The 15,767-nt window shown below is 42.9% G+C and overlaps 2 protein-coding genes across 3 annotated transcripts in view; one reads left to right on the top strand and one right to left on the bottom strand.

The window, feature by feature from the left end:
- Nucleotides 1-6,487, bottom strand: part of PRKCQ (protein kinase C theta) — a 119,888-nt gene extending 113,401 nt beyond the window's left edge. Inside the window, exon 1 of one of the 2 annotated variants that reach the window (XM_005606942.3) lies at nucleotides 6,349-6,487. The gene's annotated coding sequence lies outside the window, so the exon portion shown is untranslated. Of the gene's footprint in view, nucleotides 1-5,539; nucleotides 6,034-6,348 lie in introns of those variants that run through there. The other variant, XM_070255005.1, reaches the window with a different exon arrangement.
- On the top strand, nucleotides 6,098-12,002 carry LOC138921387 (uncharacterized). Its single transcript, XM_070255007.1, has 2 exons — nucleotides 6,098-6,805; nucleotides 9,183-12,002. Exons 1-2 carry the CDS (start codon nucleotides 6,174-6,176, stop codon nucleotides 9,298-9,300), a joined length of 750 nt encoding a protein of 249 aa, XP_070111108.1. The 5' UTR covers nucleotides 6,098-6,173; the 3' UTR covers nucleotides 9,301-12,002.
- Nucleotides 12,003-15,767: the final 3,765 nt, after the last annotated feature.

The following is a 15,767-nucleotide window of genomic DNA, read 5'->3' as shown; positions in this document are numbered from 1 at the left end:
TTCTGTCCAGTAGAACTTATCAACCTCTGTATGGACATGGGAAAATTAGACAGCTGGATTCAGCGGTGGTCCTGGGGACCCCAGCTTTAGAAAGGAAAGGACGTTATCTCACATGGCACCACCGAGGCTTGTCTTTTCCCAGCAGCCAAGGGGAAAGCTTCCGGGCAGGAAAGAGCGGCTGTTTCCATTTTTGTCAGCTTCAGGCTGAAAGTCCCCTGGTCTGCATAATCAATACTATTCCTTCCTAATTGATCTAGTTCACTGAGAAGCCGATGGAGTATATCTCAAAGCTCATATATTCTCCCTAACAAATGTGGAATATGGTTATAACACTCTCCCTGAAAACATGTCTTCCCCAAACAGCCAACGAATGAACAAACTTTGGGAATATAATGCATGGAGGCAGGAGAGGAATATTAAATTAGGAGCCAAGAGATCAGCGTTTCCTGGTAGTAATTTGCTCTGTGACCCTTGATCGAGTTTCTTACCCTTTCCAAGCCTCAGCGTCTCCTCTGTAAACTATGAATGATCCACCCAATGCCCAGGGCCCCAGGAGGGGATGATCTCATGTGTCCAGGCACTTGGCACAGAGCATGCTCGACAGATGTCCCTTTCCTTTCCACTTTTCTTCCTCCCTCCAGCCCCAAGCTTATATGAGTCTATGACTTAAAGCAATGGTATAAAAAAGTCAAATGCCGTGGGTAAGTCTATAATTTTCAAGCTTTTAGGTAAGAAACAGATTTAATATGTTCCAAACTCCACAATACAAAATTTCATGAAATAATCGCTCTTGCGCCATGAAATGCATTCTAGTATTTTCTCTTCTATTTCATTTTTAAAGATATGCTTGTCACAACTCAATACACTAATTTCATAATCCAGTGATGGACTGTGTCTTGCGGTTTCAAAAACACTGTGTAAGAGGCTTGTTTTTGCATTACTGAAATAAATATATAAGTGGACCTCAGAGTGGAGAATGTTGAAGGCTACTGTGCTAAAAATGCTAAACACACAGCTGAGATGAGCTCCTCCCAAAATGCCAAGAAAGGCGTTTCAGTTGACTTTTGGGAAAGACTTGGCTTCTTGTTCACCTGGGCTGTGAAGGGTCATCTTATCTTTGCAGCCTTTGGTTTCCTTTGGAAACTCACGCCTCCCTTGGTAGCACTCTACTTACCAGGCCTCTGTACTTTGTTCCATTGAGCGGAACAGCTCAGAGGGCTGGAGACGGGCAGGAGGATGAGATAGCCAAGGGCAGTAAGGGGTCTGCTCTTGGCACTTGTATATCTAAAGAGTCGTAGTTGACACAACACACTCAGAGGGGGAAGCCTCTGAGCTTACTCTGCTCTCTTCCACTCACCTGCTACACTCAAGCCAGGCTGTGTTCCTTTCCTCCACCGGGATGTCACGCTCACGTGCTGCCAGGTCCTTCTCCAAATGCTCTTCCCACCTTCTGGAACGTCCTCCCCTGGCCCACTGCCATGTACCCATCTCAGCCAAGCCATCACTTCTGCTGGTACATATTCTCAGACACCCCAAATCTCAGTGCTCCTGTAGCACCGTGCATGTCCCTAGTGTAGCACCTGTACCTTCATTCTGTGCTTATTTACGGAGGGCTGCTGTGGGCTAGGTGAGGATACAGCTATGGACAAATGCTGGCCCTCATGGAGTTTACATTCTAGAGGAGGAATGGACAAAGCAAACCAAAAAATATGTAATAGAGTTGCACACCATAATATTGTAAGCTGACAGAGAACACTACAAAGACATGACGAAACCATCATACTTCACTGTAATCTCCTCTTTCCTTGACTGCGCCTCCCCCGCGGGTTACACTGCCCAGTGCGTGGCTCTCAGGCTCCCAACAAAAGCCCAGTGGATTCAAGCATAGCCATCTCCTTTTCAGTTTTCTCCACTCTCCTGGGAATTTGTCTTGTTTTGATCACATATCAGAGATAATTCAACCTTTAATCTTCTGCAAACGGTCTGTTGCACACAGTTAGAGTTATTAATGCGAATACCATGCTTATTTTACTCTTGACAACTATTCATTCCCAAATCACTAGGCCCTTCATGTAGGCAGGGGCAACCCTACCGAGAAGGACCTGTGTTTATCTTTTAGGAGCCCTCCTGTCCATGGTTTCTCTAGTCCTTCAGGGGATGCTTGATATTAGTTCCTTCAATGATTCTGCGCTGGAGAAAGGTACATAAGCACAATGTGAGAAAGAAAAAACAATACATCCAGGAGGAGTATCAGCCCACAGACCCCTGACATCCGTCATCAAAGGATTTGGTAAAAGTTAACTGGTTGCCACCTCACACCCATTAGGATGGCTGCAATCAAAAACCCAGAAAATAACAAGTGTTGGCGAGGATGTGAAGAAACCAAAACCCTGGTGCACAGTTGGTGGGAATGTAAATTGGTGCAGTCGCCATGGAAAACAGTGTAGTGGTAACTCAAAACGTAAACAGAGAATTATCATTTACTCCAGCAATTCCACTTCTGGGTACATAGCGAAAAGAACTGAAAGCAGAGAATTGAAGAGATATTTGTACACCCATGTTTGCAGCAGCACTATTTATAGACCAAAACGTGGAAGCAACCCAAGTGTCCATGAACAGATGAACAGATGAGCAAAGTGGAATATATACCTATAATGGAATATTACACAGCCTTAAAGAGGAAGCAAATTCTGACACGTGACAAACATAGATGAACCTGAAGGACATTACGCTAAGTGAAACAGCAAGTCACAAAAAGACAAATACTGTATGATTCCCCTTATATGAGATCCCTAGAGTCATCAAATTCATAGAGACAGAAAGAGGAACAGAGGTTGGCAGGGGCTAGGGGAGGGGAAGTGGGGAGTCATCATTTAATAAGGACAGAGTTTCAGTTTTGCAAGATGAAAAGAGTTCTGTGGATGGATGGTGGTGGTGGTCGCACAATAACGTGAATGTACTTAATGCCACTGAACTGGCCATTTAACAGTGATTAAGATGGTAAATTTTATGTTATGTGTATTTTACCAGAATTTAAAAACATTTAATTGGTAGGTTGCCAGCTCTGTGGTTTATGGCAACTGCTTGGTGGTCAGGCAAGTCTGAGCCTCAGCTTCCTCATCTGTAAAATGAGGATGATGGTGATAATAATAATAATACCTAATTTCTAAAAGCTTTGCGAAGATTAAATGAGATAGTAATGTTTGTCAAATACAAATAAAATTCTGAGTATAATATCTGGCAAGTAAATTATAAATAATCAATAAAACCATGCTTTATTGCTTTTGTTGGCTCAATGATTATTATCATCAATATTATTAGCTTAAATCAAAAGTTAACGTCAACCTATAGCGACCTGTATGTGCAGCCACAGTGAACGCCTTCAAAATACCTGCTAATTGTATCCCAGAGCAGAAATCTATGATTCCGGGCTTAGAGTGAGCTATTCCTAATTTCTGAGACCTCTGATTCTCATTTTGCCCCAAGGGTATTTTTAGAAGACAGAGCAATGTGAATTTGCATATAAATGGTTGACGAGTTAAAATAATGAAAGACGTTTCCATTATTGCAAGAAAACAACTTTTCATTCACCTTTTCCCTCAACATCATGTTTTTCTATGAGTTTCTCTTGATTTCTGCCTTACCCGCTAGAATATGTATGAAAAAGCCAAGTTAGATGCATTGCTGCTTGAAAATGAGACAAAGTTCTACAACAATGCACAGAAACAGAAAGAGCGAGTTTAATGCTGTGTACGTCACCACAAGACTAATTTCTCTACTTTTAATGACAGAGTTGATTTGGGGCAATGAAATTATATAACTATGGAATCACATGATACATTTGTGTTCTCTGGGGTTTTTTCATCATGTAACAATTTTTTATTTTAAATGATTTGGGGGAAAATACTTGAAAAAAAAAGAAATGAAAGAATGAACCCTATAAAAAGGAAGTCACCTGAAATCAAATACACCCTTATCAACAACCACATCAGATTGAAATATCAGCAGTGTTTTCAGGGGCAGACAACATAATCAGTAATTCCAAAACATGAAATGCCTTAAAAACAGAAGTACTGATTCTAATTCCTATTTTAAGGGAAAGCAAATGTCGTATCATTAAATACTGTATTATAAAGAGATTTGTGGAGATTTACTCCTGAATGCCAGTTACAGATTTGTACCATAAGCCCTCACTCTCGAAAGAAATCCCAAACCTAGTCCACAGGGAATGTAGAGAAAACATCAAATTCATTATACACAAGCATTTCCTCTTGTCCACAGAAGAGAGAGGCCATATTACAACGGGATGGGGATCCTAGTTGGAAATGACCAAAGACAAACGGGCTATTCAGGGAAGCCCCCAGTACCTGCTGTGAGCACAAGAAATCGAGAATTCATGTTCAAAGGCATCTTTGAGATTATTAGAGGGACCAAGGTGTGAATAATCGAACTATACCCCTGCATATGAGAAAGAAAATTGGGACATCAGCAAAAGAAATCCCAGTTCCAGTAGCTGACCCGTGTTTGTTCAAGGCAGACTCAGTAAAGGAGTTTCTGTCTTCGGGAGGTCAACTTGGTAGGAGAACCAACGAAATTTGCCCCAGAGCCACTTGCCATCCTGAGCCACCCTAGCACAAGACAGTGGCGGAAGTGAACATGACAAGGCGGACGATGGTGACGAGAGTCCTCCCTGGAAGTTTACATTTTGAAAGTTTACAAAAAAATCACAGGAGGCCAAAACAAAGGCTGGTGACGCCGAACAGGTTTCTCTTGAAATCAGAGATAAAAGTTGGCGAAAGAAAAAAAAAAAAAAAACCATCTTAATTTAGACTCAGTCGCTAACTTGGAGGAGCTTCACAGCTGAGGCTCTGATGTTTCAGAAGCTCTTCCTATGCTGCATCTTTAAATATATGTATGTTCCAATCAGCAGAAGAAAGAGAACAAGATCATTCTGTGGCAGACACCTGCATCAGACAATGGCCCCGGGCGCAGAGGGGTTTTAAACAGCTGTGCATAAACTTCAAAAGGAATTTGCAACCAAATTAGTAAATGTCACCCTCCTTCCCACTAGACACAGCATTTTCAGAGGAGATGAAGAAACCGCCGTAAGCCTGCCATTTTACAAGAGTTACCAAAGATAAGTTAGGGAAAAAAGGAAGATGGGATTCGCCAGGTTGGGGTGTGGGGTGGGCGTGGAGGGGACCCAGGACCTTACAAATAGTATTTGTCTGTCTATCAAACATGCTCGGCCAGGAAAGGACCGGTGGTGATCACAGCTTCTAGAGGACAATGCAAGGGGATCAACAATGGAGTGGAGCTGCCAGATGTGTTCAGAAAGGGCCCCTGGAGCCTGCGGACCCCGCACACTATATAGGGTTGTTTCATTCTCACCACGGACAGGGAGAGAGTGCGTCTTCATTCTTCTTTCCATGTCACCACCCCACACTTCTTGTCAGCTTGTGCCATTACTGAATCGTCTTTTATTAGCACCACTTTGAGCAGGACGTCCCCCAAGGACAAGGCGGCAAGTGGCACTCACCTTGCAGAAATAACCAGAATCTCCCAGCAGAGCCAGCCTTTGGGTCTCTCTTCATTCATGCCCACGGGGAGTGCCCCAAGCCTTTAGCACGAACAGTCCATTTCACATTGATAACCGGGGCTCTCACAAATCCAATAAAATAAAGACATTGAACTCTACTCTAACATGTAGCCCTCATGTTAAAGTCCCTCACGCTGATAAACAATCTCACTCAAGGTTACAAGACTGAGCACCAGGCTTTGGTTTTTTGGTATCTATCAGAGACCGGCGTCACCCTACCCCAGGCCCTGGAAAAGAGACGCGGTTTGTTTCAAAGCATGAGTTTTGGCAGCCCTGTCCCCTGCTCTAGCAAATTCCAAGAAAACAAGTTATTCTCCTCTGCAGACAGGTTGCCATCTGTCTCAAACATCTCTCCTTAGAAATGTTTGCCAAGAATTTAAAAGTTTACGCCGCCTTCTTCCCTCTCTCCCTCCCCCATTAATTCAGGTGAGAGTAAGACAAGAAAAAAAAAACCAAACAAACAAAACCCGAGAAGGAAAGAGGAGGCGCCCTCGGCCCCAGACCCAGTGGCCGCCCCACGGCCAAGGTCCGCAGCGTCCTGCGCAACGGGCACGCAAGAAACCACGGGAAACAAATGACCAGAAGTTTGCTGCGCTCGAGTGTCTTTTCGATTTCGCTCTCATCCTGCTCCCCTCTTCCTGGAACATCTCAAAGCGGGACTGGGGTGGGCCTCCCCTCGCCGGGCCGCGGTGCTGGCCCGGGGCGGACCCCCTGCCCTCCCGGGGCCGGCGACGAGCGCAGGGACCTACCTGCAGGGTGGGCTCCGGTCCGGGCGCGCGGCTGCTCGGCGCTGCCGGGGGCACTGGCGGGGCCGGAGCGGTGGGTGCGCCCGCGGGCGGCGCCGGCCAGGGGGCGCTCGTCACCCTGCGCCCCGACCGCCCCAGCGGGCTCCCCGGACGCCGCCCAGGAACCCGCGGCCGGCGCGCCCCGCGGTGCCGAGCGCCTGGTCTCCGCCTCTGCGCCCGCCCCTCCCCTCCAGCCTCGCTCCTTCCTCGCGCCTCTCGCTCCGCTGCGCTCCGACCGGGAGAAGATGCGGATGGGGTGCCCCCCCGGGGCGAGGATGCTGAAGGAGGGCCCGCAAGGGGCGCCTAGCATCAGCCACATGCTGAGCGCAAGGAAAACGGAGCTTGAGAGCACCTGCTTCTCCATCTACCCAAACCGAAAAACCAAAACGATCCTTCTCGTTGGAAAGATCAAGGTCATTCGGTAAAGAGAACTCTGTTTTGTCTGTTTTTACACTCTCGAAAGGACTTGTGAACATGACTCTTTTAAATTTACCTGCCTGAGAAGTCGGTGCAATTCTGTCCGGTGAAAAAATCTTATCCGGGTTGCGTTCTACCTATGATTTTGATTTTCTGTTTCTGCACAACTGTCATTTTATATATAACTTCCAGAGGTGCACCGCTTTAAACTTGACCACCCTTGAAGCTGCAATGTAACGTTACAGTGCATTGTCATTTGAAGATTTTTCTGCGGTGCTGTTGACACTAACGATGGTCATGACGACGACCACTGGGGTGGTTCTTCTCATACGCCATAGAATTAATTTTTCATGCAGGTTAGTAAAGCTTTATGTCTGGTTACCAATACTAGGATAGAGCTGTTGCATTTCCATTATGACATTAAATGATTAAAATGTACTTGGTTAAGCCTTTTTTTTCTTTTCTTTTTTTTTTTTTTTTTTTTTGCTACAACACTCTAAGACCAGATTAGTCTGTGAAATAAAAGAATAATCTCTTTTTTTAAGGGAGATTAAAAAGGCATAAAAGAGCCAAACCTTGGATTAGCAAGCTTCTGATCACGGAAGTACAGTGTCAGCTGAAAAGGACCTCAGACTACAGCTGGTTCCCAACTTTTAATTTAAAGATGAAAAACTGGGGCCCAGGAGGGTTTGGTGACAGTTAATTCACGTGACTGCCTTGTGGCAGGCCTGTGCTAGGAAGCCAGCTATGGAGACTCTTTCCCCTGATCTGTAGGAACTCAGCAAAGCAAACACACACACACCTTTTAAGGACAAAAAGTATGTTCCATGAAAATTACTAGCCCCTCTCCCCCGTTTGTTAATATCAAACAGCATTAAATGGACCTGCAGGCCAGGATCATCCAGTAGACAGGCTGCCATCTTTTAGAAGATTCTAGCCAGGAGGCATGAGGGTGGACAGAACCTTGGATGCGCCAGCTCACATCACTAAAGCCTGGCACATAGTAGGCACTGATTGTGTATTTGCTATTGAAATTTAGTGGGAAAACATGCCTATGGCTGGAACAAGGTGGCAGAGCTGGAAGAATGACCCCCACTGCAGGCTGCAAATTAGAAACTTCCAGCTCAAAACACCTTCCTCCTGGCTCTTCTCCAGCTATCCTTATACGGAGCCCGTCACCTGGAGAAGAGATGGCAGATGCCGAGATAGTAAACCCACCCATTCCCCGTTGCTGGGGTTTTCACTGGCTATTTGAGAAGGAGGTAAAGGACATATAGGAGCTCTAGGGAAATTCATATGTCCTTTTAATTTAGTCAATAGTCAGTGGCTTTTAAAAAAAGCTTCAAATAATGATGCTGCTGATGATCATGTACCCCGTGCCTATATAGCAGGCATTGTAAGCAGCACTTTTTGATGCACCATTCACTTAATCCTCATAACAATCTTAGGAGGTGGATGTTATATCATCATCTCCATTTGAGAGATGAGAATAACGAGCTTTGGAAGGATTGTGCAACTTGCCCAGGTTCCCACCATTAAGAAAGTACCAGCGGCCGGCCCAGTGGCACAGTGGTTAAGTTTGCACATTCCACTTCAACAGCCTGGGGTTCGCTGGTTCGGATACCTGGCGTGGACATGACACCGCTTGTCAAGCCATGCTGTGGCAGGAGTCCGTGTACAAAGTAGAGGAAGATGGGCACGGATGTTAGCTCAGGGCCAGTCTCCCTCAGCAAAAAAAGAGGAGGATTGCCTGCAGATGTTAGCTCAGGGCTCATCTTCCTCCAAAAAACTAAAATAAAAAATAAAGTACCAGATCAGGATTCGAACTCAGGCCAGTCTGGAACAGCCCCCTCCAGCACCGTTGAATACCATCTCCATCCTAGAACCACTCCTTCCATCCTCTGCTTCTCTCTTTTCTGGACAGCTGGTCTCTGGAGACCCATGCTACCATCCTATTCTAGAACCATATCGTCCTACCATTGGAAATCCATTCATCTGAAGACTGGATCTATTAAAACAATATTCTTCCTATATCTAGAAAGGGGATTTATTTTGTTCTGTTTTGAATCTCATCCAAAAGGAAAAAATCCAAGTTTGTTCTTGATACATGCTAGACATTCGGGATTCCTCTAGAACTGTTGAGCCCCGCATCTTGCACGGCCAGCCTTCTCCTTCCGCAGCCTACGAGGCATTTCTGTTTCACAGCAGACATTGCCTCATTGTTTTAGCGACATGGCTGCTGCTCGGAAGTTCTCCACACGTTTGTTTCCTGGAAGAGGAAATGGCATTTCCTGGAGGGGACTACATGTGGGTGGTGAGGTTCCACTCTCTACGTTAAACACACCCCAACTTTCAGTTTTGTGCTTCTTTTCCTCCTTCAGTTTCTGCCCTGAAGTTTCCTGGAATCGTGCTGACAGACTGTGGGCAGAGGTTTCAGTTCACTTTAACCGGGAAAGACTTAATTCCTGCTTTTTGGATCCCGACCTAAGGAATAAATGACTCCCATGAGTCTTATCCTTGGAGATACAGCCATCCATCTTCCTCCCACCTGGGATTTCCAAAAGGGAGCTTGAGGCATCGCTTTGCTTTTCTTTTGGACCTAGTTGATGATTTTGCTCTATCTCCCAAAGAGACCACCTCTTGCGCCCTCTGTGAGGTTAACCACCTATAAAGGGTTTAGGATAGAAATTAAAAAGAAAATCTTCTTATGGTGAGCCCCAATTTGGAGAAAGATGGTATTTGGGGAGAAGTAGGATATGACAAACATGGACAATTGGAGCATAGATTAGGTAACAAGGACACTTCTGTCTGCACAAAATCAGTACTCAGAGGAAACCAGTTTGGGCTGTTTCCCGAGGAATTTAGCTATCCACTTTTCCTAAGGCCTGGCAGAGACTGATTGTAAAGTGGGCCACCTGAAGCCTCAGAAGACTCAGCACGGAATCAGAAGGCAATGATCTACCCCAACCAAAGACATGAAAAACACGTGGAGTCTAGCATCAGTTTATTCAGAAAATGTCAAAAGTGTTCTGGGAGCTATGGGTCAAAGCGACAGAAGCACAGACAAAAACCAGATATTTTAAATTCACAGTTTGGACAAGGGAAAGGAAGGTTTTTTTTTTTTTTTTGTCTTTAGTTTGACTTTATACTGTCAAGTGGGAAAAAAGGATAATTAGAATTTAGAAATTGTTATTGCGAAAAGAGAGCTCAAAACCTGAAGCAAAAATTGGCCCTCCCCTTGGGGAGAAAATAAACTTTGATTACTGCTGATAAGAAGATTGATACCAACTCTTCCAGACCCTGTGGGGAAAGGAGAACGCTGAGGGAAAAAGGAACAACGTTCATAAGGTGGTGTTTGTGAAAGTTCGGTTGTTATTATACTGCTTAGTAATGTTAAGCTAATTTTAAAATCTTAGACGACATAGGGGAGGTAGGTTCTAAGTCTTAATTTAAGAAAAAGAGATGATGGGGCTGGCCTAGTGGTGTAGTGGTTAAGTTCGTGCACTCTGCTTCGGTGTCCTGGGGTTCGCATCCTGGGAATGGACCTACACACCGCTCATCAAGCCACCCTATGGTGGCATCCCACGTACAAAACAGAGGAGGATTGGCACAGATATTAGCTCAGGGACAATCTTCCTCAAGCAAAAAGAGGAAGATTGACAACAGATGTTAACTCAGCACCAATCTTCCTCACCAAAAGAAAAGAAAGAAAGAGATGATGAGTGAACCTAATGCTAGCTAATATTTATTGTGCATTTATGACGTGTGTCAGGACATGGTGTTAAACACTTTATTTTAATATTTCATTGGATTCTTACAACGAATCCTATGAGATGGGTAATGTCCTCTTCATCTTACAGATACCATAGCTGAGTCTTAGAAGTCAAAGAAGTGACTTGCCAGGCTCATCAAGCCAGTAAGTGGTGGGGGGGTGTGAGTTGACGGCCAGTCTGTTATACTCAAATCCATAATTTTTGCAGCAGATGAACAGAAGCAAGACAGGAGCTGAAATTATAGTCTGAGTCTTGAAACACTAAAAAGAATTGTGTATGTTTGCGGATGTCCTGATGAGGAGGGCCTCCTAAGAAGAGAAGAGTTAACACGCGTATAGATGGCCAATTTGCAAATTATAATGTATCAAAATGCCCACTTAATAATTCAACCGTAGAAAATAAAACAAAATTTAGCCTTTAATGATGCAGAACATTTAGAGTAGATCGTTTTTTTCCTGAGCATCAATTACTATTACATCATAAAAGAATGAAATTGAGCATGAAAGTGTCCCTCCTTATTTTTTTTAAAAAAGGTAGGGCAGTTATGAAAACACAATATTGTCTTATTTTAGTCATAGCTTCTGAAATCCTAAGGGCCTGGGTTTTTTTTTAAGTCATCACTGCCAGTGAAGAGACTCAATTATAACATAGGTATCTGAATCAGATAGTGAGTAAGATTCGCAAGGTTGCTTTAACATAGTTACAAGTTAGCACAATAAACTCTGGCGTGTTTGTAAGTTCTAAGGGTAGAATCAGGAGGAGAGAGAAGGTCCAGTATTTCTAGGTTCCTGCAGAAACAGTTCTGGATTTGGTGAGCTGGGATATCAGCTTGAGGAGTATGGCCCAAATGGATGTAAACGTTTGTCTGAAATTAGAGAGATATTGATTAGATAGAGTAATCTATACAGCCCATTTTTTAGTGATGCTGTTCCACCAGCGGAAAAGCAACAGCAACCTGAATGTCAGAAAGGCTGTACATTTTGATGAGAATTCCTCCCCAGGAAAGGTTGTTAAGTCTGAGAATTAATCTGTGAATCCAGGAGGAGGAAATCAAGATGAAGCCTTCTGTCATATTTATAAATTTGATTATTGCAAGTCTACAATTTGACATAGTGCAATTGCCCCTGGATTTGAAAATCTATCAGTGAAGGTACCTGACTTTAGTGTGGGCCACTTTACCTCTCGATCGCGTTTTTAACAAGGGAAATGCCACACCTGCCCCTCATGACTCCCTTCTCCTTCAATCCATACCTCTCAAGCATGTACTATATATGGTTTTATTCTGCTATTACCATGTGTGCGCACACACACACACGCAAATGGAGGGAGGGACTCTCCATTTCACAAAAGTACGTTTGACTACATGGAATCTTCTATCAGGTATCTTCCAGCTATAAAATTCTGAGAATAAATGTCAATTGAAAGAAAGTTCTAGTTGTCAGTCATGGGGAATATAACAAAATTTGCGATTGTGGTCATTGCTAACTTAACATATTCACTGGTATAAAAAGATTTTTATTACTGTCAAGGATGTCATGCTCTGATGGCCCAGGAAAACATTGGACATCATTACGCTCTTCTTTGTGTACAATTTTCTTGACTACACCAAAGTTTCAACCGTTCACTTTAAAGTAAAAATTTTGTGAAACAAAAATATAAGGAATTTCCTTTTTTCTCAGTGGTTAGAACATAGCTTAATGAGGCCAAGTTGACCATATTTGGCTGTTGTGTGAGTCAGTTTGACGTGCTCTGTTTCATGGTCTTACCAACCCAAGCATCTCACCCTTGAAAGTTTTGTTTTTAGCCCCCCAACGGCAGCCCTTGAGACTGGTTATTTTTTTAAACTTGTATTGACTCATGGGTTGTAAGTAGATTTAAGCTGACATTTTCTTCTTCTTTCCTGTCTCTTTTTCTGCTTGTCACTAAACAGAGTTAGCAGACAAAAGAAGCAAAGCCCTGTGTTTAGAATTCAGCATATAATTTGGAGAGCAGATGATTTACTTACAGTTAAGTAATCATGGAGCTTATATTTGTACATTTAAGCAACACGAAAAATAATGACAAACAAATTAATCTTTTTACATCTCATATTAGAACCTGATGGAGATGCTATGCTCAAAAATCAAAGATACGTGGTGTCTGTTTGAAATTGGAAGACATACTTATTTTTCTAGATTACAAATGTCATGCATTATTTCACAACTCCTTTCCTCTAAGTGTTTGTGTTAAAACTGATAAACGGAGAGATAGTCATATGACATCCTGCCAATTTCATAGGGAAGATTGATAGTCCATAAGCCTATAAAGTTAATCTCTATAAACCTTAGGAAGAGCTTGCTGTACTTTGAATAAGCACCTACCCTGTGTTGCCCATTTGTGCCATGGTTTGTTAGTCACATGATCTTATTTCACCCTCATAACAATCCTGTAACATGGGTGAGGTAATTCATACTTTACAGATGAGAACATTGAGGCTCAGAGAGGATAATTAACTTATCCAAGATCACACAGCAAATGAGTGGCAGAGCCAGACTCAGAACCCAGATGACACTCATTTGGACCTGCGCTGAAGCGTCTAGAGAATTCTGGTCACCAACTATAGAGGTTAAAAATAAGGGTCATATGCTGCATGCAGATTTTGAAAAATAATGTTTATTATTTTTCCTATGGTAAAAGTTATGCATTCACTTGCACATGCATGCATGCACACACATCTAGAAATTAGAGAAAAGGAAAAAGAGAAAAAAGATTACCCATAATCCCACAATCCAAAGACAATTAACCTTTTTTTATATTTCTTTACATTCTTTTATCTGTGCATAGTTTTTGGAATTATTTTACTTTAGAAATAACTTTTTTGTTTGCTTGATGATAAACTAATGAATATTCATCATAGAACATTTGGAAACTATAAAAATATACATAAAAGAAAATTTAAATCCCTCATAATCTCAAAATATAAAGATAACTGTTCATACTTTGGCATCTTATCCTGGTCGTGGCTGAGGGCGCAGGTCTCAAGACTGGAGCTCAAACTATCTACTTCATGCAATTTGTAGCTGACAGTCCACAGCACGTTTTTTAATTGTTTGATTTTTATTTGATTTGTTGATGTTTTTATTTTTCAAAGAATGACAAATAAGATTTTTCAGCAGTTGTTTGGAATGCTCTGGTTGCTCAATAGGACGAGTTACTTTGCTTTTTCTAAAGGACAAAAATTACTCCCACACAAAAAAATACCTTGAAGAATGAAGAATGATACTATTTAAATCTGCCCTTATCACTCCACAGAATGGCTTTACTTTTTTTCTTCAAACATAACTCATTTTAAGCAGTTTCCACTGCACAGGGAAAGACAACTACTAACTGCGTGTTCACTAATTGGATCGTGTGCTTTTAACCGGAGGAAAAGGCTTTGGGGAGGCTAAAGCAAGTGATACTGAATTGCCAGATTAAGTAAATAAATTTAGGTGTTACATAAGTCTGAGAGGGCTGCAAAAATGTGGATTAAGTTTTAATCACGCTAAGAACTTTTCTCTCCAAGCCAAAGGCAAGAAAGCTGTTGCTTGAGGACCTTTATATCATGTGACCTGACCTGCCAAAGGAACTTAAAAGGGCTTAAAAACTCAAGAACTTCAAAGGCTTCTGGGTGACACAGCAAGGTGTAGCATGCTCGAGCCACCACACTTTATTACCAAGCTGCTGCTTTTCCTGGGAACATAGAGAGAACCCCAGCTAAGGAAACCAAACAGTAAATGCACTGAAAGTCTTTAGACATAGGTCGTGAGGGTATTATGGCCTTTTGCATATTCCATAGAATGTCAAACACTAGGGAGAATTGAAAAAAAAAGACTATTGCATTTGTTTCCCCAAACCTCTCTACATTTGCTTACTTTTTGCACGTTCACACTTTCTCTTTTCCTTGCAATTTCATTGGACAGAACGGAGACCTCTCCCACGGTGCTAAACTTAAATTCTTCCTTCTATTTCTTAGCTAAGAAGGAAAATTCCAGAAATTCCATGATCTACTTTGTAACTCCCTGGACATAGTGAATCCATTATGTACATTATGGGGAAGATGTGGAGAAAGTGAAATTCTCATGCAAATTGGTACAACCTTGGGAAACTGGCAGCATTTACGAAACCCGAGCATATGGGTGCCCTGTGACCCAGGCATTCCATGACTACCTAATCCACAGATATGTGTACATCGACATGCACTAAAAGATGTATACAGCATATTCATCACAGCACTATTCACAATCACTGCACGCTGGAAACAGCCTAAGTGTCCATCCCCTGTAGAATGCGTCGTTACCTTGTGGCATGTCAATCAATGGATACGATGCGGCCATGAAAACTGACAAATTACTGCTACAGTATGAGCAAATCTCACAATCGCAATGCTGAGTGAATGGCGTCAGGTCTAAATGAACACACTCCATGTGGTTTCATTTATGTAAAGCTCAAAAATGGGTATAATGAATTTATGCTATGAAAAGTCAGGATAGTAGTTCTCACCTTTGGAGGGGCGGGTGGTCTAGTGTCTGGAGAGGGCATCAGGGTGGCCTTGGCTGCGTTGATGGTGTTTGATCACTTGATGTAGGAGGTTGTTACATAGGTATGTCTACTTTGTAACACTTCATCGAACTGCACGTTTGTGGCTTGCGTACTTTTCTGTCTGTGTCAACCCCAATAAAATGGATATATGAAAATGGGATGTAACATCACCATATTTATCAAGTCCTTTCTGTGTAGTCAGAAACAGGGTTGGTTTCCCAGGTAATGGAGAATTCATCAGGAATTCAGTGAGCTCAAACTGTGTGGCAGATGTGGTCATTATCTCCCTCTCTCTGTCTCTGGGTCTCTATCTCTCTGTGTCTGTCTTTCTCCATGTCTCTGGCTCTCTGGCTCTCTTCTGCTATCATTCAGCATGGCAACAAGTTAAGCTTAATGTTGTGTGACCTCAAACAAACCATTAAGTCTTTGAGTCCTTTTTTCTTAGTTGATGAGAGAAGGAGTTCGACAAGCTGGTGTCTCCAGGACTTCGGGGCCCCCACTGGTATGACTCTAGGCTCCTCTCCCTTCTCCGTGAGGCTCCCCCTGACCACTTGTTTTCACAGTATTCTCTCAATCCCTCTCTCTCTCTGAAATCCTGCCATACACCCTGCCACTCCTGCTCTGAGCGGCAGC

The sequence above is a fragment of the Equus caballus genome, chromosome 29, assembly GCF_041296265.1.
Source record: "Equus caballus isolate H_3958 breed thoroughbred chromosome 29, TB-T2T, whole genome shotgun sequence".
Lineage (NCBI taxonomy): Eukaryota > Metazoa > Chordata > Mammalia > Perissodactyla > Equidae > Equus > Equus caballus.
Note: the sequence above shows the minus strand (reverse complement) of the source record. Positions and strands in the feature narration are given on the sequence as shown.